The sequence below is a fragment of the Pungitius pungitius genome, chromosome 6 (genome assembly GCF_949316345.1).
Source record: "Pungitius pungitius chromosome 6, fPunPun2.1, whole genome shotgun sequence".
Classification (NCBI taxonomy): domain Eukaryota; kingdom Metazoa; phylum Chordata; class Actinopteri; order Perciformes; family Gasterosteidae; genus Pungitius; species Pungitius pungitius.
The window spans coordinates 9647260-9671773 of record NC_084905.1 but is presented as its reverse complement, the minus strand read 5'-3'; the positions used below and the strand labels follow the sequence as shown (position 1 = coordinate 9671773).

Genomic DNA, 24514 nt, shown 5'->3' with positions numbered 1-24514 from the left:
AGCTCAGAATGTTTGTAAGACCGTGACCGTGACGTGACCGTGCATTTTTAATGAATGGACATTAAGGGGCTCCCATCTTACACACATTTTTTGATGAAGTACTATGTCATTAACCAATCTGCCCAAAATGTCTTGGAAGTTCAGGACTGAACCCATTTCCATGCCAAAATTTTGATTTTGGAACTTAATCAAATCTTTGCCAAACGTTTCATGCTTGATAACACTCATTACGTGAGGATATCACCAAGCAATTTTGTACTCATTCATAGCAGGATGAGATAAAAGCTCAATAGATTGATGGTACAGAAATAAGATAAGACAAGAAAACAAGTGCTGTCATTTCAGAATGTTGGCATGTACCTGGGACCAAATTACTGTGGTTTATTACCAGTAGAGTGACTATGACTGTGTGTTTGAAACATTACATTGTGGTTAAACAGGTCATTGTTTATTAAGCTCGCCACAGCTGAGGGCAGCACCTGTAACCGTAGTAATTGAACACATCCAGAGGCCCCACCAAAGTGTTGTGGTTAAGTCCCCATCCCTGAACTACCAAAGTACAGCTCTGATGGTTGTTCAATGCCTTTCAAAACCCTCCCCTCACATTTTCCATCATCCTTCAAGGCAGTCAATTAAACACGCAACAAGTCTAAAAAGTAAAACTAACAATAAGCAAATGGCTAAATAATCTACTCTTTTGTCAAGACTAAAACTAAATCGGTAGCCAAAATAAGTGCTTGCAATACCACCTGAAAGCTGCAAAGTCATAACAATGGGTCCTCTTCCTATTGGTGAACACAGTATTTTTCTGAAGGATGAAATGTCTCTGTCTTATCCATTGCCATCTCTGTTGCAGCCACCTGTCTCCATGAGCTACATGCCAACACGGCACACCATTGTTGGCCTACAGACTCTCTCTCTCTGTCTCTTTCTCACACGCACAAAAAATACACCCACGCACATAAACACACACACTTGAAACCATGAGGCAACACAGCTTTCTCCACACACACACACACACACACACACACACACACACACACACAAACCAGCCTGTACACACACCATACGTACGATGGGCTGATACATAAAGTGACATCTGCCCACCCGGCAGCCAGCCCTGACTGGGCAGCAGGTGAAGGTGAAGCTTTACCAGGCAGCAGATGGGCTGGGGACATCTGTGTTGCAGGAAAACAGTGGAAAAAGATCATGTTACAATTGACTTCCTTGTTGGAAGACTGTATTGTCACCAACTGACCTTATTTTTCAAGATTCAAGGGTCAGCAATGTTAAAAGTTATATTTGCTCCCTTTTTTCTTCTGTGCTGCTCCAACTTTTGATCCGTGAAATGATCCGAACAGTAAGCTTTATGATCTGTTTTACCACTCATGACATGCGGTATAAAGTTCTTAGAGTGGTTGGCGGTAAACAAATCAAGTTGGCAGTTTACATTGCAAACATTGGTGTGAAAACTGTAGGTTTTCTGTGAGCAGTAAAGATTATGCTGAAAATATGATCTAATGATAGACACACCGGGCCTGGACATGTCCAACACCGATGCTAGAGGGGACCCTCGCTTGCTTTAGTTTGAAGCTTAGGGTTGCTGATCAAGTGATGGTATTTGACAAGTTGGGGCTGAAAATGACTCGCAACACTTTCTCTGAATACTGGAGGTCCTGAATCTCTCCTAGAGAGTGGATAAGCCTATTATATGATCTGCATCCGCCTCAGAAGTGCTTTGCCCTACGTGGTTGATGTCATTCTCCACATTTGGTTGTGGCAGATGTGTCCAAAAAATGCCCCCCATGTAATCAGGGACCTTTCTAGTGTATTATATTAGTACCGTGTTTTGGTTATTTAATACCTGACAGCCTTTTTCCTCTTTGCCCACTCCAAGCCTTCCAGAAATGCTAATGTGACGCCCACCAATGTGTTTACACATGTGTGTCAATGTGTTTGGTAACAAACAGTATAGAGTAGGCCTACAGTATATTCCATGTAAATGTATGTAACTGAAACTGTTATTATTAGTTGTATTGCGTGTACATTACACCCTATAGCCAGCAGGGGGCAGAGTGGCGCTCCATGTCGCTATAGACAGGTTTCGCGGCAGTGGAGCAGTTTACGACCACTACGTTGTGAGTGACGTTTCCTCATTCTGCGGAGCGAAGCGCAATGACCAAGAAGTGAAAGAGCTGTGTGTCATTTGTGTGTTCTGTTTACAGGTGGGTGAGGAAAATAATAAGTAATGAATGACTTTGTTTGGATGGAGGTATTGTTTTGGCGTTTAGCTTGCCAGCATATGAACGTCTGTAACTGTATCTATGAGTGTTTGTGTGTATGTCTAGTTTATTGTTCGGTGTGCCGCGCTAGCAAAAATGGCGCCACGCCGTCACATCCACCCAGAGTACTGTAGGTTGGCTCTGAACATTTCCTGTGATATTGTAAAAGACTGTTAAGAAGTAGTTTACCATGTTTTGCACTTTATTGTGAATATGTTAAATAAATATGTCAATTCTGCGGAGCGAAGCGCAATGACCAAGAAGTGAAAGAGCTGTGTGTCATGTGTGTGTTCTGTTTACAGAATCACATTATCTGCATACTTGGTACCAATCCTGGTACATGTAACACTAAAAATGAGGTTACCACCTTGTTATGTGACTGTCCATTGCTGATGTATTTTGAAATATCTTATTTTCAGGGTGACACATGTACCTCCAAGTGTTTTTTGTCACAATGCAGAGAGACATCCATGATAAAATTTCAGTCACCAACAGTAGTAATAGAGACGGTCTGCTGGCTGGACAGTTCATATGATGCAGTCGATAAGTGGGCAATATATCAGTATTAGATTTTGTATGTGGTAATATAATTATAGATATAGATATACAATACAAGTTGTGAAAAATGTTGTTGTGTTAATATTTTGGCCCCAAATTGTAATAGTGTAGTGAGGAGTTTTTAGCAGCACAAATGTTTCCGCAATGGTAGAGGCTTAAAGAAACGTATCTTGCAAAAATCACTTTTTGCTAACAGCCTCAGTTCAACATGCTGAGTTGCTTTTTCCCCCAAATAGGTAATGTTATTTGTATCAAATCAAAATTTGTGTGTAGGACTTGTGTATTTTTGTATATGAAGGAAATCATATACATTATTATCTGAGAACGGAACCTTTTATCTCTTTCAAGCTACTGTCGAAATAAGAAAAAAAAACGTATAACTCATAACTTTAACTATCACTGACAGAATAGACTGATGGTGAAGCGACAATGTAATGCTTAATTTGCTGAAATAAAATCTCTTTATTTTTTCTGGTGGTAAAATGTCTGGCTGTACGTGATTCTTACAGGCATCATCCAGCTAAAGAAAGTCTACAACAAATGATACTCCCACCATTTTCATTCCGGACTATAGAGGGAAATTTAGAACAAAAAAAAAAGATGTCTACATATATAAGCCGCACTTGTATATAAGCTGCAGGTGTCCACGCGGCAGAGAAACGACTGCTGACGAAGAGTCGTCGTGCCGGAGTTCTTCTCATTGCCGTCTCCAACGTCTCGCCATTGATTCATTAATTGCAAGATTATGACATGAATGTTGCCCGTAACTTGTCCGTCTTTCTCTTGCGCGCCAGCCCGTAAAAAATGATACATTCGCCGCACCGTAGTGTAGGGTTCAAAACGTGGGAAAAAAGTATTGATTTACGGTAGCAAATGTTCATGTCATCTTTTGCAAAAGTATGTATTTCTCAGAGCTTTCATGAATAATGACATCATGAATGTTGACAGATGCCCCTACTCTCACTTCCTCCTTTAGGATGAAATAATGTTGAAGTCAAGTTAAACTGCCAACTGAAGCTAGCTCAAGCCAGCGTGCTAGAAGGTAGCCCTTCTTGAATCAAGCTAGCCTGCTAAAAGGCTACACATTACGCCATACAGTATACATTTGTTAAACAAACAGGGCTGTAAATATGTGTTACACCACGTCAGCTGTAATGACCAACATCAATTATGAATCTAATATAAATAATATATTTATAACCATTCTATTTTGTGTTGCAACGTCTGAGGGCTCGTAGAAAACAGTAACAAAACATTTTGTGTTTATCGTGGGGGGATATTCAAAAAGTTCTGGTCATTGGAATCATACTTATTTTTTGATTAAACTTTTGAATGATTATATATTATCAAAAATATATTTCTCCAATGTATTCTTTAAGGCTGTATGTCCGAGGTCACGAAATGGGGCTTTGAGGCTCTATTGCGTGTGTTTGCTGGTTTATAACTATGAATGAGTTTCATTTTGCACCTTGGCAGGTGCTCCTTTAAGTTGGTGGGCATGGAACATAGCCGGGAGAAACAGTGGGAGAACAGTATACATTTGTTGTGAAAAAAGAACTACAGTTAGCAAGTTGATTCAATTAGCTGACAATTTACATTAAAGTCAATTCCCCAAAAAGTAAATGATTCACTCTTCTACATCATGTATCTCTTTCAATAAAAGAAATCCTACACAAGATGCAATCTGCACACACAAGGTCACTGCAGATGAACAGACATCTTCCATTATCATAGTTGAAGCATAGAAAAAGAGACCCCCAATAATATGAAAACATTAATAACTGAGTGAGTGAGAGAGAGAGAGAAGAACCCAGGGAACACCACTCCCAAAATGATGCTTATTCACACACACACACACACACACACACACACATACACACACACACTTCACTGAGCACGACTACATGTAGCGAGAGAATGCAAAGAGAAAGATGGCTACCATTATTACTACAGCATCTGAGAAATGAAAGCAACACAGAGGATATATAGAAGGATAGATAGACAAGGTCGATATTTTGCTAAGCATCCTAGTCATATGAGCTCTATGTACTTTTTCCACTGTGGTGTTTCCTCCATTTCCATTGTTTCCTCCTCTGGGATCCCTGTGTATTCGTGCCATTAGCTTCCAACTTAAACTACCCTTCCCTCTATCCTTCATCCATCTCTCGCTTCATCCTGCTGCATTTTGTTTGTGTGTCCATTGGTAAGTGTTAGGTCTTTATAGGTGTGTGTGTGTGTGTTCTTACCTGAGGCCTGGAGGAGGGGGGCTGTGTGTGTGTGCGTCGTGGCCTTGGACGGGAGGCGGTGTAATGCCTTAGAATCTGTCCCTGGGTGGGTAGAGGATCCATGGGAAAAGTGGGGGATCCAGAGCCGGGGAGGGGGACTGGGCTACGGCCGCAGCCTGGGAAGGGAGCCTGTCGTCTGGGTGAGCCGCCCCGGCCGGCAGCCTCCTCGCCTGCAGCTCGAGTGGAGACGGAGTGCAGGAGGGGGAGAACGGGAGGAGGAATGAACGATGCTCCTGATATTGCTGCTGCACCATCCGCTACCGCCACCTCCCCCTCCCTCCGCCTCCTCCCCATCAGACCCAAGGGGGAGGGGGTCGGGGAGAGGGAGGGGGAGGGGCTCAAAAACCTGACTGACAGCGGGGTTGCTATCGGCAACAGTGAGAGGCTAGACCTTCTTCCTTCTTCCTCTCCAGCGCCTCCTGCACTCTGTCTCGCTGTTCCTCCGTCCCTGGTCTGCTGCTCCCAGTCTGCATCCAGGAAGCCTGAGAGTTAAGCAGTGTGACTGATGAGAGGAGACACTACGAGTAAGGATGGTGATGAAGGGAGTATCCAGCCCATGCAGTCAGTATACTTTTTGCTCAAATGCACTGTATCTAGGGCAAGCTGCATGGGAAAGACATAGGGGGGAATGGAGGGGCGTGAAAATGGTAACAAGGAGAAAGGGGGGGGGGGGGGGGGCTGTCAAATGACTATTTACTATGATGTAAATAAATCTACATTGCTTTTGCTTTTCAAGTTCCCTTGTGAGAAATGCAAATTTAGAAATAAAAGGCACAATTTGGGGGAAAATACTGGTCTTTTTATGACTGAAAACCCTAAACAATAGTGAGTATTTGATAATTTAATGTATTATTTTACCAAATAAATCGCCCAATCAAACAAAAGCAGCAGGGTTTGGGGGTCGGGAGCTAGAGTGCACCAAATCCCGCCCACCCCATGGTTCCTCGTCATCCCCTCCATCTTCCCCCCATCTCATCTCTCCTAGGGTGAAAGTCAGTGATGTGAAAGTAAACAGGCCATGCTCCAATTGGCCAAAGACGGCTTTGTGTCCACTAGGGAGTGGTCCCACAGTAGCAGGACAAGAGGACAAATGAGGGACGTGCAATAAGAGGTAGATTTATACCTGAGTTAATTTGTTCCTGAAGGCTGTAGTGGCTGAACAGATTTAAGTATATTGTTGTTGTACCATCACATTGACGGCATAACAAAGGGGTTCCCAGCCTATTGCGTTGTAACTGTTCTGATTTTTTTTTTATTGTGAGGAATAAGCAAGTAAATGAGAAAAAACATTTAAAAAGGGGGTAAATAAACAGGGTTGTAAATATGTGTTACACCATGTCAGCTGTAATGACCAACATCAATTATGAATTTAATATAAATAATATATTTATAACCATTCTATTTTGTGTTGCAACGTCTGAGGGCTCGTAGATAACAGTAACAAAACATTTTGTGGTTATCGTGGGGGGATATTCAAAAAGTTCTGGTCATTGGAATCATACTTATTTTTTGATTAAACTTTTGAATGATTATATATTATCAAAAATATATTTCTCCAATGTATTCTTTAAGGCTGTATGTCCGAGGTCACGAAATGGGGCTTTGAGGCTCTATCGCGTGTGTTTGCTGGTTTATAACTATGAATGAGTTTCATTTTGCACCTTGGCAGGTGCTCCTTTAAGTTGGTGGGCATGGAACATAGCCCGGAGAAACGGGTTACGGCAAATATCGTGTTTGAATTCAGCTTCATTCTGTGGCAGCACGCAACGGTGGAGTAACACTTAAGAACAATAAACAAACAGCATATCTTCAACAATACATTCCAAGCAACAAGTGAACAACAAACCTCGTTGATGACAGACCAAAAAGTGGAAAATGTTTTTGCCACAAAAGTCATTAATTGTTACTTCTAAATCAATTTTTCTGATTTTACTGTAATCTGATTGGATCTGATGACTATATGTAGAAAGAGATCCATAGGTCATAAAAAGACATCAGTATTCAATCAAGTCTGTTTTTTATAGCCAGTCATGAGTTTAAATGAAAACTTTTTTGGGTGCAAGTTTGTACTATTTATATATATATAGTTTATGGGCCTAAATTGTTTTAATTTTAAGACTCCATGACTGTTTTTTAACACCTTGTGAGATGCAAATTTGTCATTTTTTCCTCCATTGGACATCCTTCTTCCAGCTGGTGATCATAGTGGAGTGTTAAGCAGCTAAAAGACATTTCGGGAGTTGGTGGGAACCAAGAATAGAGCTCAAAATTATTATCAAGCTGATTGAGTGAACACGAGTACGACAAATTAATATTTATTCCGCTCAAGGTTGATTATGTGCATGGGAAAATGTTTGCTAACACATTAACCATATCAACAGACATTATGTTTTCTTTTGCTGATGTGTCATGATAATTTGTGCAACACAAAATCATTTGAGATAAAGAATAAAGTAATTCCAAAGCACACAGCTCTATTTGTTTCTGTTTTTCTCCTCGCATCTTATGATTATTTTTGTTTTTATTATTACAGCTTGCCATCTCATGGCTTTGTAAGCCAAACATAGACACCCACAAATGCAAATGGATTTGGCGGGGGGACAAAAGACATTAACGAACACATCGTAATTGGGGTTTTATCTTACTCTCAATTGAAGGGGCAGGCCTCAGGCTCCTGGAGTGGAAACTATTTCTCCAAAATGCAGGACTGTACTGGTGAGGAGAGAGTAAATGCAAGAGGAAGAACGGTAAATGCAACAAGATGAATGAGGGAATAACAATAATGGACAGATAGATAGGTGTCTGTGTCTTACATCATCAGTAGGGAAGTCACTGTCGACCAGTTGAAGCTCTGGGATGTTGATGTTCAGAGCAGTGCACACATTTTCTTTTATAAGGCTATCCTATACAGAAAATATAGAAAGGCATCAATAATAATGAGTGGAACATATCAATATATATTAATAGTAGTAGTAGTAGTGTGTGATGAGTGTAGCTGACGCTGTTAAGACTTAAGCTTAAGCTTAAGTTAAGCTGTTTGTGCGTGAAGCTGTTTTGAGTCTTCTAGTTTTCACAGTGTTCCATGACTTACGGTGGCCCTGAAGTGCAAAGCAAAATTACAAAGAATGAAAGACTTTTACAAAGCTCGTGACAAATTAACATTTTGGAAAACAAATTAACATTTTGCAAAACAAATTAACATTTTGAAAAAAAAAATATATATATTTTTTAACAAATTATTATTTTTTTAAACAAATTAACATTTTTTAAAACAAATTAACATTTTATAAAACAAATTGCAAAGGACAGTTTCTTCACGGAAAGGGAATGTACCAAATACCGGAAGTGACGGAAAGTGTTGAGCACGGTGTTTTTAAATTGTCATTGGTTGTGGAGTTCATGGTTCTGCAGTACAACCCGGCTTCGTTCAGTTTACTTTTAAGAGTCCTCAAGCTGATGTTTACACCGTGTTGACTTGACATCATGTCCACGATTACAGCGTACGAGTTGCCCTCGTTAAAATATTGAACGCAATGATGCAGTATGTCTGGAGTTTCCGTCAGGTCCGCGACCTTTAAAAACTCCAAACACCGACCACACGTAAAGCAAAACCGCGTTAAGCTGTTCATTTGTTTGCCACAAAAAGGGGCAAAACATCCCTCGGCCGCAGTCCATGTTCGGACGGTCACCATGAACGTCTTTGTCGCCATAAACTCCACAACCAATGACAATTCAAAAACGCCGCGCTCAACACTTCCGTCACTTCCTTGTGGTACATTCCCTTTCCGTGAAGAATCTGTCATTTGTAAATTTGTTTCGGGATTGGTAAAAGTGTTTAGCGTCTTGTTAATTTGTTTTCTAAAATGTAAATTTGTTTTCTAAAATATAAATGTGTTTTCTAAGATGTACATTTGTTTCATAAAATGTAAATGTGTTTTATAAAATGTTAATTTGTTTTATAAAATGGTAATTTGTTTTCCAAAATGTTAATTTGTATCAAGCTTTGTAAAAGTGTTTCATTCTTTGTAATGTTGCTTTGCACTTCAGGGCCAACGTAATGACGGGACAATAATTAACTTTAACATTAATACTAATAATTTATGATCAGGAGGTAAAAACTTGCCTAATTGAATCCTACCAAGGTGCTTCATTGACTGCAGTGGACTACATGTTACATGCAAGGTCACATTAGTAATGGCGTTATACAAATACCTATAATATAGGTGTATCGTGTAGGTATTGTAAGCTGGTGCTGTTTCACTTTAGCTGGAGCAAGCAGCTATCCCATGCAGCCTGTCTTTGATCCAAACTAGGCTATATACTGTCACGTAGACTGCTCTGTGTGCAATGTACACTGGTAACTGATGTCCACAAAGATTTTCTCCAATCATTTGTAAGTCTTTCTGACCAACCAAGGTCAGAAGAAGTTCTAGATAAACGTGTGTGTTATTAAAATCAAAATCTCATAAACTCATTAACTAACGTTAATGTAAAGTATATAATTCCCATGATAAATATGAAATGGATGACATACAGAAATCATCATAATATTAACACACACTAATATTAATACTAATGCAAATAAAACACAAGACACACACACATTTACCATTTTGTGCTGCGACGTTGTCAGATTGTGTAGAACCTGTTCAATGAGACTTTCAGCCAGAGAGAGACTCAATGTTTGTCTCAGTTCACTAGACAGGAAGACAAGAGACAACAAATTCACACATCAGAGGGAAGACTTGTTGAATTTAATCTACTAGTTACAGCGATCAAAAGGTAATATTGGTGTAATTGCTAAAGGTTAATTGGATGCATTCCTAAAAGGTATCTCCACCCAACAGATGAATTAAGACACACACACACACACAAGGAGCTGATCTCCTTATCAGAGGAAATGAGGAACAGTCTATGACCTTCTCTTAAAGTCTAGCCCTGCAGATCTATAGACGCTTTTAGCGTGGTACCAAAACAAAAGCTTGGGGATTAGGGCTGTCCCACTGTCAAAATATTGTACATGAGGTCCCGCCCGCAGACATTTGGAGCCCTTTATGCACGCTTTGACAGACTTTACCTGAAGGAATTACCCACAATTGATAGCATATATTTAATCAGGCAGGAACCTCCGATTCTGCTGAGTGATGTCAATCGAATTTACACATGTATTAAACGTCTGTTCTCTCTACTGAAGTCCATAAAAAAATGACCCTCACGGGTTATTGACGTCCCTCAGTGTTCCAAATATGATAAGTTCCCATCATCGGTTGCAAAAAAGCACAAAGGCCATATTCCAAGATGGAGACTGCAACATTGCCAAACTGAAGGCTTCATTATAGAAGTCCACAAACCAATCTGAACGTGAACCGGGCCTTAAGGTTCTGGAGCAAAAGTACTGGTACTGGTTCTTCACGGTAATCTCATTCAAGCCCCAGTAGTCAATGCATGGTTGAAGGGTCTTGTCCTTCTTCCCCAAGAATAAGATCTCTCTCTCTGCCAGATGAGACCAGCAGTAAGGGAGTTGTTGATGTACATTGCCTCTTGTTCTCAACGCAGTCAGTAATATCCTAGAATGAGTGAAATACGAGTAGTCTGTAAAATGTAAAGCGGATTGTCTCAGGGTGGTTGCCGTACAGGAGCAACTGAACTGGAATGGTTTGGAGTCTCACTGTCCCCAGAAGATGACCGTCAAGGGTGTTGGCCAGAACCGCCTGGGAAAGCGGTATACGGTCAATCCCCAAATGGATAGTTAATCCCTCGTTCATAAAGGACATATCAGATCCCGTATGCAGGAATGTAGGAACAGTCTGGGATTCCCGAGTAGCAGTAGCTTGGCCTGGAACAAGGGATTTAGGCAGGATGAGGATCGTGGACCTGCTCGGCTCACCAGTACCTCCTTATTTACTCGAGAGCTCGGTACTTTTACCAGGCCTGACCACAGTACATGCAAAGACTTTTCCGCTCTTGTTCCTTTTATAAAGTTGAGCCCGTCCTACTTGCATGGCGTCAGTCTCTTGAAGGGTCAGGTAGGTTGGCATATGGTCTGGGGAACTGTGACACTGCTGTAGACCAAAGCTTTTACGTTTTAACAAAATATATAAATCTTTTCTATATATTGTATTTCTATGTAAATGAATTGTAAAAAATATAGCGTATATTCTTATTATTCAGTGGAGATGGGGCTCATTCAAAACACTTCAATGACACTGTATTCCATGAAAGTTATTACCGCAGTCTGTTGCTGATGATCAGCCCCATATTTTCCACCACGGTTCTTCTCAGGAATGTGTCTGTCTGTCTGCTTCTCTTGGACACACACTCTGACAGACATTCTAAGACCCTAGATCGCTGGACCACCTGTGGACACGTTGCCTCTGCACCCCTCATCAGGTCTTGAGCCAACTCCTAGAAAACACACAAAGACAGGGTTTGTAAGCATGGCCAAGACAAGGCAGAAAGAGAGAAATGTTCCATTCTGTTATTGCAAAGACTAGCTCAATATTATACGTATTTGCTAAATTTTAAATTCAGAATAATACTATTGTACAAGTGTCCCCTTGGCTTTTGCAAACTGTTGCAAACAAAGAGACACGTACCACAAGGGAGAAACCCTAAAAAGATACAAATGTTGTGTCTACTGCTGAGATCTTTGGGCCTTTTGCCTTTGGCATCTTTCAGCTGTAATTGGAACACGAAATAACCACTGCTTTTGTGAAATAAAGGAAAGAACAACCATATCATATAAATTGATAGATTACTCAAAAATGCATAGCCTTGCATTTAAAAGATGTATTTAAAAACATTACTGTTATATAGCCCAACTTTAGTGGCTACGGTTATGCCAAGGCCTTGTTCTGTAATCTAACACACAGTTTTTTCTAGAATAGTCTCGTGACCAGCTACGATTGTTACATCAGCAAACAGCGTTCTCTAAATGTGTACCTGTATACTTCTGTTGAACTCGTTCCTCAGGACATTAGTAGTGTCAGTGAGGATGCAGTTCACCAAGTCACCATCAGAGGCACACTTCCTCCCTGCCTCAAGTAGTGAGGGAAGCAGCTGCATCCAACAATACATTAGTATAAGCATTATTTATATGTCTGTACTTTAAATTAACCGACTATTCCAGAGCCGGTTTGTGATTATTTTAGCCCAAAAAAAACATCAATTAAAATCCATTTAGTAGCCTGTACCTTGACGGATTCCTTAGCTATGTACAGCATCTCATGTGCTGTCATGATGTCATCCTGGACCTCCTGAATATTGCAGTGGTTTAGATGTTGGAGGCTGTTCTTCAGCTGCTGACACAGATCTTGGACCTTCTAAAATTGAAGACAACCAAGAAAGATAAAGTTAAAGAAACAGAACATCTTCCAGGTCAAAAGGAGACCAATTTGTCTTGAACCAGAATTCTCTTTTATGCCCATAAAGTGGCGACACCTGAGATTGTATAACACTTCTCTCTCGATTTAATCCCTCAGCAAACATCTTTTTTAACCATCATATGTGCTTGAGTCAAAGAGGTCCACCGTCGATATAATGAATTGTGAATTGAATTATTACTACACCGTACCTAAGTGAATCTGTGTGTCATTTGTTCTTTTTTTTTCAATTGATGAACTAAGAATGAAAAATGGGCCACTGGCTGAAATTTATTTTGAAAGTTTAGTGTGTGACGTTTTGTGACTTATCGGTGTATTCCACTAATGTCTCTCAATCTTCAGCCCTCATTTCGAAAGTCATCATTTTGACTTTCTAAACTTTTTTTGTGGCGAAAATGGGCTTCCCTTAGATTAACAGACATTAGTGTCTTTTGGGTCACAAAACTACCGGGTTTTAACAGATAAACAAATTGTTTTTGACTTCTGGTTTTCGTCTCGTCAATTGAAGAACGAATGATACACGGATTTAAGTGGAGCCGTATTTTAACAGTTTTAAATAAAATAAATAAAATAATGTGTTGTTTAACTTCTCACCTTCTCAGACTGGCAAGGTCCAAACCCTGTCTGAAGATCCACCGTTTCAGACTGGCTCCGGTTGTTTCTGTCTAAACACTGCTGAATCTGCACACACAGACACACAAAATGAAATAAGCACACACATCGGAGGTGTACAGCAAAGAATTGTTCCATGTAGGCTAATAAAACTGTACATTTGAGATTTAGTTTTTATAATCCAGACGAGATGGGAGAATTATTAACCCTCTAGAGTGTAAACTAAAAAACTAATTTGTGTTTCCCCCTCACTCCTGCTACACAGATACTCCTGCTAAACACAACCCCCGCACCCACACACACACTGACCTTGTGCAGGGCCTCCTTGGTTCGGTCAGGGTTGCTGCGGTAACTCTGTGTAATATCAGCCAGGCCAGACACCTGCAGCAGAGTGAAGTTCCTGCAAAACATAGAATCCTACAATCATTGGCATCTCCTGCATCCCAACAGGTCAAATCAAACAGTTCACATTGCGTTTGTGTTCATTCGCTGCAATGAATCTTGATGGCAGTGGTTAACACTGAGCACATCAACTGTTACCATTTCAACAAGGGTTTATTTTGTTTTAAAGCAAGATTTTCCGCATTTTGTCTATTTATTTATTTATTTTGTGAGAAGAGTTTGAAGAAAGACGGCCGTATTGAGGTTTAGCAAGTGCAATAATCAGAAATGAGCAAACTCTGTATACCAATAACAACAGTAGCAACAACTTTTACAGCTGTTTGACCTGATCACACACCTTTAGCCAATATGTATGTGTATGTGTGTCTGTGTGTGCACATGTGTGACCTCTCCAAGGCATCAGCCACATCCTGGAAACCCTTGGCAGTTACATTGTTCCTGTCCCATGTCAATGTCCTTGAAAGAGAGACAGAGGTCAGTTCAGTTCCATTAAGTTCTCTTGAAGATGGCCTACGTTCAGCTTAGTCTCATGGAGCAGGTAACAAGGACCAAACACTCCTGAAGGTCGGCGGTGACATCTAGTGGCCAGCCGTGGACTCTCCCTTATGACCAACATCATAAGGGGACAAGCATGAAAAAACATTAATATCTAATAGAGATTTGCACATTTATTACAAGAATAAAAATGAATGCTTTACTTCTAACTTGATCTCATTGTTTATTGCTGTTTCAAACTAGAACATCAATGACTGTTGTGCTTATTTGAGTTGACAACACAAGGTTTCATGAAGAGCACCAACTTTCACTGCTGTCATGACAATTAGAATTACCATGGATAAAATAGTATTATGTGTTTTAAACCAAGATGATCATTTGATTACAAAACAATTACAAAAAAAGTATTTAAATGGCATTTACTGTGAATATAGGATGGATTCTGTTTAGTTACTACATATGACTGGCCAAGACCAAACTACAGAAACTAATGTTGCCCATTTTTACATGGCTTCTTTTTTAAAGAGCAGTCAATAGAGAAATAGTCAAAGTATTTCTGTGCCACGTGTGGTTTTCTGCTCCAAAAACACTGATGGAAGTGTGGACGTGTTGAAATGACAAACGTACTGTAGTCTTGTATAAGGCCAACAGTAAAACATTTAGCCACCACTGCTTTAAGCCGGTTCCACAGTAATATGTAAATCACAAAATATTATTATTGTGTGTGTATGTGTGTGTTGGGGAGTGGGGTGGGGGGGGTACCTCAGTCTGGTGTTAGTGATCAGGGCTTTGGCCAAAATTTTGGCTCCAGTGTCTCCGATGTTGTTTCCACTGATGTCCACTTCAGTCAGAGCGGCGTGGCCACCCAGGGCGCTAAGCAGGCCGTGCATGGCACTCTTCAGCTTGGAGTCACTCATCGATAGAGACTGCAGGGGCTGCACGCACAAATATATGACAATCTATGGCAGCCTAAAAAGACCAAACAACTGATCGCTGTGTGTCACTCACACATTCTTCATCCTGAATGAGCTGAGCGATGCGATGAAGAACATCAGTCAGCGCTCTGGTGGACAGGAAGCAGACATAAGGGTGCAAGCATGAAAAGACATTTCAACAAAACATGGGTTCAGAAACAGAGAATAACCTACAGATCCAAACACTAGAGTAGATGTTTGCAGTAGGGTTTAGTTTCAGAAGTGCAAAAGAGTCAAGTCGGGGGATGTGCAAAGTAAAACCATGCCTACCATCCCCCACATGGCCTAGTATTTCTGAAAGAAGGACGTGTGTTGAGAATGTGCACACAGTGGGAATAGAGTTTTCTAGACATGGCTATGGCTGATATGATAAGGAGGAGATTCAATTAAAGGTGGGAGATGTATCCTTTGTCCCGGTTGTCTTTGTCCCGTCCACCATAACTTCCCCCGACCTTTCCCTGTTAATCTTACTAAATTACAGCCAATCAGTTTTACTACAAAGGATGATAATAGTTCACACTTTTTTTTTCTTCTTTTATGCGTGTTCTTTTTCATATGGAATTTAGCGGCTAGACACAGCATTGACTGGAAACTGTACAGAGATTTCTGTTGGTTAAAATTTTGACCAATCAAATGGAAACTGTAAATGTGGTGGAACTAAATTATAGAGAGCTCAGCCTGCATACCTACTGGGGTAGTAGTACTTGTAGATACAGAGGTATGAAGTTTTACTTACTACGGCAGTAGCTTAACTACATAATGACTCCTTTGGTGCAAATCTTTAAGTTTTAAAGTTGTGGCCACAATAATGGCAGGTGTCTCCAGCCCTCTCAGTAAAATGTATGTACAGTACATCCATGTGATGAGCTGATGTCAGGAGAAGACATAGCAGAGCAAACAGTATGTTGACCTGGACTTCATTGGAAAGTTTCTTCCCAGCGCGAGATGTCGAAGAGCGTGACATCGACCCACAGACAGGACCAGGGTTACCATGTCATTCTCAAAGCCTACGGGCAGACACAGGGAGAAAGGGACAACGTAGAGGGTCAAAAGATGTCAGCACTAAGGAGTGGAAAAAATGGAGACAGGAAGCGGGAGTGGGTGGAGGTTGTGGTAGTTGATTTCCTCCAACAGACTCATGGTGAGGTTGGAGTCAAAAATCAATTTATCAGTATCTTTATTGGACATGAATCATGGGAGGAAAAGCACCGCTTGCTGGACTGCAGAATTTCTTCACCTTACTGAAAGAAATCAAAAGCCTTCATACCATTCAGTCACGTAGGTGTTGTTTTTATGTCTACTCGTGAATGAATGTAGGTTCGAACCTAAAAGTCAGCTACACATCACAGGTATGCATACTAAGCCCTTCATGTGAGACACAAGCCCAGTAAGGGTATGACAAACAAAAAATATCATGCGGGATGCAACCAGCTGTTCACAAACTTCATCTGTGAACATCAGTGTGTGTGTCTGTGTGTGATTTTGCATACCATTGTCAGAGAGATCCAGACTTCTGATAGATGTGGCTTCAGATATGTGCTCCTGTATCACCTGGGCCCCTGCGGAACGCAGCTTAACATACACACACACACACACACACACACACACACACACACACACACACACACACACACACACACACACACACACACACACACACACACACACACACACACACACACACACACACAAAGGCATACAGTAGTTTGTTTACTGGAGCTTCTGTATCATCCAAAACTGTAAAACGTTTTTTTGCATTTGTGTATGAGTGTGAACTCTACCTCACAGCTACTGAGGTCCAACTCCAGCCCAAACAGACGAGTGTTGGTTGCCAGACCCTGTAGTAATAACCTAGTTTGAAACAAAACACACATCTATGGGATATACCAGTGTGTGCATGTTACAGCAGACTCATGAACCACTGAAGAACGGTTTGTGTGAACATTGACATGCTCCAAACTGTCCTCTTACGCTATAACCAACCTTTTATACCTTCAGTAAGTGGTAGCAAAGTCACCTGTGACCTAAACTGCTTGGAAACATCCCAAAATATGTTTCCAAGCAGCCTCACCTATCCACTATGCCTTTGATTTTGAAATGTTTTTGTAAATATAAAAAATTGAAGGACTCTTATTGATAACAAACACAATGCTGAATAACTTTAGCTACAACCACTAGAAGCTGAGCTACTTTTCTTCAGTGTGATGTCATAAGCACAGGCAAAGAAAACAGTTAGCCAGGCGGTAGATAAGTTAAATGTATTGACCAAGATATTTCTAGAGAAAAGTAAATGTGTTTTAATCAGCAGGCAGAATCACCACAGGAAATACAGGAAATATGAAGTACTACCCGAGGTGTTGCAACCTCCAAACAGTAAGTGGAAATAAAGATGAGATAGATGAGAAGATGAGAGAGAACTAGAGCTAGGGCAGAGATAACCTAAATATATTGTATTGATACAGTATATGGCATTACAACCAAGTTAAAAGTAGTGGTCTAAAATTTCCTAAAAGCAGTGGTTCTCCATCTGAAAGTTTCTCTCTGGTAGAATGGGTATGGGAAGAGGCTTTAGAGACAATCCTCAGAAAAAATCCAGTTAGAAATCTTGCAGTCAATCAAAAAATGTTTTTCATAAGGCAATATTACTGCATTTGTTGGGAATAAACACACCTGAGGGCTTGGGGAGGTAGTTTGGTTGCAGATAGGCCCACATATTTGAGCTCACTGCTCTGGCTGAAGAACTCCCGAATGCTCCTGGTTACCTTCTGCACCTTTCTACATGCAGACACACAGAAACACTTATAATATGACATAACATGTCTTGTCTCTTCTTTTAATTGTATCAACAAGCAACCGGCTGATCATCTTAACGTTCTTGGTAAAACTGAGAAACTATAATGAGAAATATGGCCTGAAAAGCTGTGCAAAGAAACACACATGTACATATAGCCATGAGCCAAGAGCCATTGTCTTGATTGTGTTCTAAATCATGTTTCGCCACTTTGTTGTGTGAGTGCTTACACAGAAAAATATGCTACATATAAATAACTGAATACATAACATTACTTACGAATGATACAAATCCAATATACTGATTTGGGGATTAATGCCCTGTAAATTAAAATATGAAATAAGGAAATAAAAACAATACCTAAGTATTATGATCTACAATTGTAGATTGCAGCAAATATAGATATGCAGTGGTAACGAGTTTAGTGCTGCAACAATACTGAATTCTCTAATGCTGAGAGAATGTCAAGTTTACAGGTCCTACTTCTCAGAATCAAAGAGAGGACCAATGTGAACGCTGGAGCTGACCTGTGGCTGAAAGGATTTCTGGCCACGCTCAGTCGCATCAGTTTACAACATCCGGCAGACAGGGACACAAATAACTGCAAGAGAAAGCAACAATAAGTGAGTGGTATCTAAACAATGGCAAGCACAGAGCTTCAATACATTATCATTTACAATATTTTCATTGCACAACAATCTGGACCACGTAGATATGCAGTTTCAATGAGTCCTCTTTTTCTTTTTTCCTTTAGGCTTTCACCCTTACATTGTTCAACACTATATGCATCACAGTTTTGAGTTCTCATACTAATTTGCAAATATTTTACCACTTCTTGCATCCACTATAATGGCACTTCATAAGACTCATACATGTTGTGACCATCCTCTGTTCCTCCATCACCGTCCGGTACGCTGCAGCCACTGCCAAGAGCAAGGGCAGGCTGTACCGTTTCATCCGCTCTGCAGTGTCATCCCTCCAACACTTGTTTGCCTCCAGGACGGCAGGCAGGTAAGATTGTAGCCGACCCCTCTCACCCCGGACACAACTTGTTTGAGCACCCTGGCTGCCCCCTCTGGCAGGAGGCTGCGGTCCATCAGGACCAAGTCTTTCTCTAATCAGTTGGTCTCATAAACCAAATCTGATTCTCTACCAAAACTGCAGTGCAGACTGTCTCTCTAGGGTCATCATTGGACTATGCCAGTCCCAGTTTTTCCTTTTTGGGGAGTTTTTCCTGTGCCGATGTGAGGATGTTGCATGTGTACAGACTGTACAGCCCTCTGAGCTCTAAATTTGTAGCGATGGATGAAGTTTCGGACCAGGGAAAGTAGGCGTTGAGGACAGCAACTACGGGTCTGTGTGTTGGAGGAAGTTCCTATGGGCAAAACGTGTGCCACACTCCTGTGTGACGACTGCACAGGTCAGCCACAGCCATTCCCAATGGATGGAGACAACAGATTTTCACCGTTATTTAAGGCCTGTAGCACCATAGCAAGAAGGCGTCTCGAAGGTTAGTGTCAGCTAAGTTTGTCGAGTGTTGACTCAAGAAGGATGTGCGAACCTGGGACTTGGATGGTGTGCCATGGTGCACCGCCACGTAAAGGCTACGACCTGCCTGTCGCACTCTGTCTCCGAACGTGGTCAAGAGACGCAGCCCTCCAGAAGGCGATTTGGCAGACACATCGGATCTATCCTCTGCAGCCAGGCATATCCCAGCATGCAGTGCGGGCCAAAGATGATTTAATTTATTCAGGACTGAGGCGGGTGATCCAACAGAAGAAGAGTTCACTTGAATATAATTCACTTGAATATCTACCGATATAAATGCTATAATATAATATATAAGATCACATTTTAGTTTTTGAAATTGCTAAAGTTATGTGACGTTGGTAACCAATGTCGCGTCTTTAAATTCTAAGACTTTGCTCTTAGTGCAAAAGGTAACTCTGTCATGCCACTCTTAGGGATTTAAGCAGTAGAGCACACCTAGTGGTGGACATTATAATACATGTAGTAATGTTTAGCGATACAAATGTAGGTTGTGTGATGTTAGATATTAGTTATTACATTAGCATGTTAGATTAAATAATTGCAATATGAATCAAACACAATGTAATGTTAAGACCTGGGGACGGATGATAATTGCAGTCCTTTATAGATTTCTTTTATCCTGCATGCTATGTTATAGTTACATGATGAAGTTTTAAGCCAAAATGGTGATCATTGAATCTACTGTAGTATTAAGTGAACAAGGATTGGTCAGGTCAGTGAGGGATTTCAGATTTGACCATCAGATGGAGGGAGGAGGGAGTCATGTGATGGCTTGGAGCAAAAAGGAAGGAGGGAGGAGCTGAGCTTGAATGTGCAGCCAATCACATACGACTGCAGCACAAGCAACACGCCCCTCTGAGAGATTGGAGGAGCTGAGCTGGAGAAGGAGCAAGCAGAAGCCCCCTGTGAACCAATATTTATTTCACTTCATAATTATATTGCTGTTTACTTCTGTTAGTTATTAAATTCTTTATCATTTTTAAATAATTTATAAAAGGTTCAGAACTAATATCTTACTGAGAGTTTATTCTTCATATTATGAACAGAAATGGATCAAAAGGAGCTCAGGTAGACAAGTTAGGAACCTGAAATGTCACTTTCAAGGTCAGTAATGTTACAGAATAAATACACAATAAAACAAAACTTAATTTGCTCCTTTTGTTTTGTTGTGTGATTATAAACTAACCTATATGTATCCCATGCAAGAAAAAAGTCCATGAATACAAGTTAATAAATATGATTGCTGTTGTTGTTTTTGATGGAATCTCCTCTGCATTAAAATTGCAATATTACTTTTAGCTTAAATTAGTAAAGTATTATGCATGAACTTTTTTTAAGTTCTTCCCTCAGCCTGAAATGTATCATGCTCCGGAGGAGAAAGGTATCTTCCGAGAATTAAATTAAATAACGAGTTTATTTTCTTTATCTGTAGTTTTCCGGGTTTTAAGGCTTTTTCAAGGTTGCTAGGCAACTTCCGGAACCTGAGTGAGTGAAGGTAATGCTGATGACACAAGCAGTCCCGACCGTCCTATTACAGTGACGGCTCGGTTCAGCCTATGCTGTTGTCGGAGGACGCAGCCCAGGTCCAATGCTGCTGAGGGCTACAAGGACGCAGCCTGGCGACTTTGAGACACAGCTACTGCTACGGTCATGGTCTGGGCTTCAGGGTTCTGCTCTCACTAATTGATGGAATTCAGTCCCCAATCAAGCTCCAGGCATGATATCCTCCAGCCCTCCCCTCATTCTTTGCCAGATTGTCAGTTCACCAACCAGGAACTAATGCTATGGCTAAAACGCTCAGTAATGCTTACCACCTGGTGACTTGTTCTGCCTGCCTCAGCCTCAGGTTCTCTGCTCCTGTGGATTCCCCCGCAACCTGCATTGTGGACTCAGTCTACCGACCATCCCTCCAGCCTGCTCACCACATTCCAGCCCCTGGTTCTTAACGACTGTTAAACCCTTTCTGCTCTGTGCTCTGCTCTCGGGTGCAGCACCACAACCAACAGTACATTCTGGGGGGGGGGGGGTGGGGGGGGACACTGGACGTGCTACGGCTACTAGACTTTTTTTTTCTATGCTGTCAATAACTGTATTTTCTTGTGCTTGTTACTTGATACTTTTGTATGACCCATCTCTCACTCACCGTGTCCAGAGGGCAGCTGGTATCACTGAGGTCCAGATGAGATAGAGAGTTAGGACTGGACAAGAACCTGAAGAGAAACTGCAAGAGACACACAGTGTTTATACACGCAGTATATGTTTAAGATTTTCAGACATGCCTTACAGTTAAAACTGTTGCTGAAAAGTCTAACGCAGAGTTAACTGGGATATGTGTAAACTATGTTTGCATTAAACCAGCTTCATGAGGTCAGCATTACAAAGCGGCATTTCCATTTTAATATTATACAGATGTAGTATTTTTTTTATGATATATGTATTATTACTATGCGTTCCAAAATTGTGCTGCTGATGTTGACTGCTGTCACATCATCTCCTGCTATGATCATTTCTGTTCTTGTTTGCACTGTTCAATGAGTTTTTTTAAGTTTACAAACTAACCAATACTTTGTAATCATGCTCAGGGACAATTATACATGACCCAGCAAATATTCTGAACCCAGCATTCCAACTGTTGCCATCGGGCAAAAGGTTCAGAATGCTCATCTACAGGCGAAATCAAATTAATTAGTATTTTATTCGGAATAATGTACTGTGACTTGAATACAGTAAGTGCAGAAAGTGTATGTATCAATGTGTGCATTCCTTGTGGGCATCAAATCTTAAATCCCCATTATTCGACAGGAGACACACATAGAGACGGTGTACCGTTGCATCTTCAGTAACCAGGCTGCCGGGGTTACCGGACAGGTCGAGGTGGGTCAGAGATGCTGAGAACAGCTGAGTGGAGGATAACACCTGACTCAGAGAGCCAAGACCTGCAAATGAATAGATTACATTCATGCACAAATGGTGATGATGATGTTGGTGGAGGAGGTCCACTGGAGCAAAGGCAATTTAGCTCAATTGTGTGAATAACAAATGATCAATGCAGTGTCCTGTATAGTAATGGAAATGCAACTGTGTATTTGAGTGTGTGTACCTTTGGCAGTCATTGATACCCGGGATAGAGAAAGGTGCTTGAGTCCTTCAGCTAGTTTCTCCAACTCCCGACTGAGAGCTATGACACCTAGGAATGAAAACGGAAAACACACACACACTTGTTCAATTTTCGAATATTTGATAGATTTCTTTCTTTTGTTTAGACCATTTTTACAGAAAACATTTTGATTGGTGAATGAAAGAAAGAGAGGTGGAATTAAAAACATCAACCCTGACTTAAACTTCAAACCACCTGCTAGATACTACAAGAAAACCATTGGCAGACAACATTCCAGTTGAACCAACATTACACAGGAAGGCCAGCAGTAAAAGTGGCCACTTGGCTCAGGATGGAATATCGCTTCACCTCTATTCTAGATCTGTAGATGTGTGCTTTATAAAAAGACCACCTTTGTCTTCGATGGGATTGCCGGAGAGGTTGATGGATTGCAGGGCAGAGGAGTCATGCTCCCGCAGTGCAGCTGCCATTTTGACCGCAAAGTCCCTGCAGCAGAATAACTGGGTTACTTCTCAATGAATGACAAACACATTCAAATCGGCTTTAAAACACAGCCAAGAACCAACACAATATCAGAGTATGCTAATACTTATTATTATTCATATCGGATGTGGCAAAACCAGACAACCTTTCCTTAATGAACTTTGCCCACAGGTCTTACTACATGGTTACTGCACACACACAACACACACACACACACACACACACACACACACACTCACAGTTTGAGTCCACTGGCCTCCAGTGAGAGTTCCTGCAGGCTTAGAGATCTGGACAGCAGGGAAATCAACACCTGCTGGATGTCGACTGACTGAAGGGAAAAAGACAGAGGCATACGCTCTAATCCCGTATCATTCGTACTGTTAGGGAGGCTTTAGCAGGCTTCTGGTGGGATGAACTCCTGGGTCTTATTGGATTTAAGAGGAAACATGTTAAGCTTGTTCCTCGTCAGGTTAATATTTCAATATCGTGTTACTGCTAGAGACGTTTGTCTGCTTTAATGTAAAGCAAAGCTGTATTGTTACAGCTGAATTCTCTCTGTCCCAAATACTCCATGATCTACTTCAATGAACTTTAAAAAGTATTTATGTTACATGAACAAGTACCGTGGATTTTGTTTTTTTATTTGTTTTACTGCAAATGGTATAAATTGTCTTTGCATAACAAACACCTCTCTAAAAGAAGAACACAAAAATAAAAGAGTTTACCAGGTTTGAGGTCTCTGCAGGAGATCTTGGTAAACCACTGGTTGAAAGGACAGGGCTGATACTGCTAAGGCCAAGTCCCTGAGAGGAAAGGAGAGGAACCTAAAGAGTAGGTTCAATGGCCAAACGCTTTCTTTTCAGGGTTTTCCATTTGAAACTCACACTCTGCAGTTACGTAGGTCACTGAAAAACAGCGGATCAATAAGGTTGTGAATAATGTGAATGCTAGCTGTGTAAAGTTGGAAAAAAGTGAAAGGCTTAGTTCTGATATTTTGAAGCGAGTTTTTATGTGTATGCCATTATTGAAGAAAGCGCATAAAACAGCTTCAGTTCCCAGTTGAAAAGATGTCTGAAGGCAAGTTAAACGGCGAAGAAGGGAGCAGCAGAAATCAGTATTTTAACCACCGTCTATGTCTTTTTATTTAGTATCCCGGAGTCTTCACTGCTTTACCTTACCCTAGATAGACAACCGAAGCTGTTATCTATGGTCTCTGATGAAACCATTTTTCATTTCATGGATCACATCATATATATATATATATATCATAAGATACAACAACAGTGTGCAGTATTACACCTGTTGTCTATGTGGCTGAAGTCCTGCAGATTGAACTCTCTCCGGTTGTTGATGCAGTAGATGTTGTCAACATCCTGTTGAAACAGTTAGCTTTGCTTCATTAGGAAACACCACAGATATCATTCAGTGATTCAGAGTGGCAGTGCCCAGTGGAGCGGTTAACGGCAAAAGTAATGTTTGAATAAAGTCCATATAAAGTACGTATCTCACCCACTGAATCTCCTCTCTAACTGGCATCCGGTTGAAGTCACACAGAGCAGCGTAGGTATCAGAGAATCCTCC

General features: G+C 40.9%; 1 protein-coding gene across 1 annotated transcript in view; it reads right to left on the bottom strand.

Moving 5' to 3' along the window:
- Positions 1 to 24514, bottom strand: part of LOC119195596 (uncharacterized) — a 42329-nt gene that overhangs the window by 15688 nt on the left and 2127 nt on the right. The window contains 26 exon segments of the mRNA XM_062562985.1: positions 5087 to 5607; positions 7771 to 7837; positions 7939 to 8028; positions 9735 to 9822; positions 11355 to 11530; positions 12068 to 12184; positions 12319 to 12447; positions 13102 to 13188; positions 13429 to 13519; positions 13909 to 13977; positions 14779 to 14951; positions 15025 to 15079; positions 15901 to 15997; positions 16481 to 16562; positions 16772 to 16841; positions 17661 to 17765; positions 18309 to 18382; positions 21476 to 21553; positions 22159 to 22268; positions 22433 to 22519; positions 22842 to 22936; positions 23173 to 23257; positions 23659 to 23704; positions 23706 to 23736; positions 24233 to 24306; positions 24443 to 24510. Of these exon segments, the coding sequence (XP_062418969.1) occupies positions 5087 to 5607; positions 7771 to 7837; positions 7939 to 8028; positions 9735 to 9822; positions 11355 to 11530; positions 12068 to 12184; positions 12319 to 12447; positions 13102 to 13188; positions 13429 to 13519; positions 13909 to 13977; positions 14779 to 14951; positions 15025 to 15079; positions 15901 to 15997; positions 16481 to 16562; positions 16772 to 16841; positions 17661 to 17765; positions 18309 to 18382; positions 21476 to 21553; positions 22159 to 22268; positions 22433 to 22519; positions 22842 to 22936; positions 23173 to 23257; positions 23659 to 23704; positions 23706 to 23736; positions 24233 to 24306; positions 24443 to 24510 (2765 nt within the window).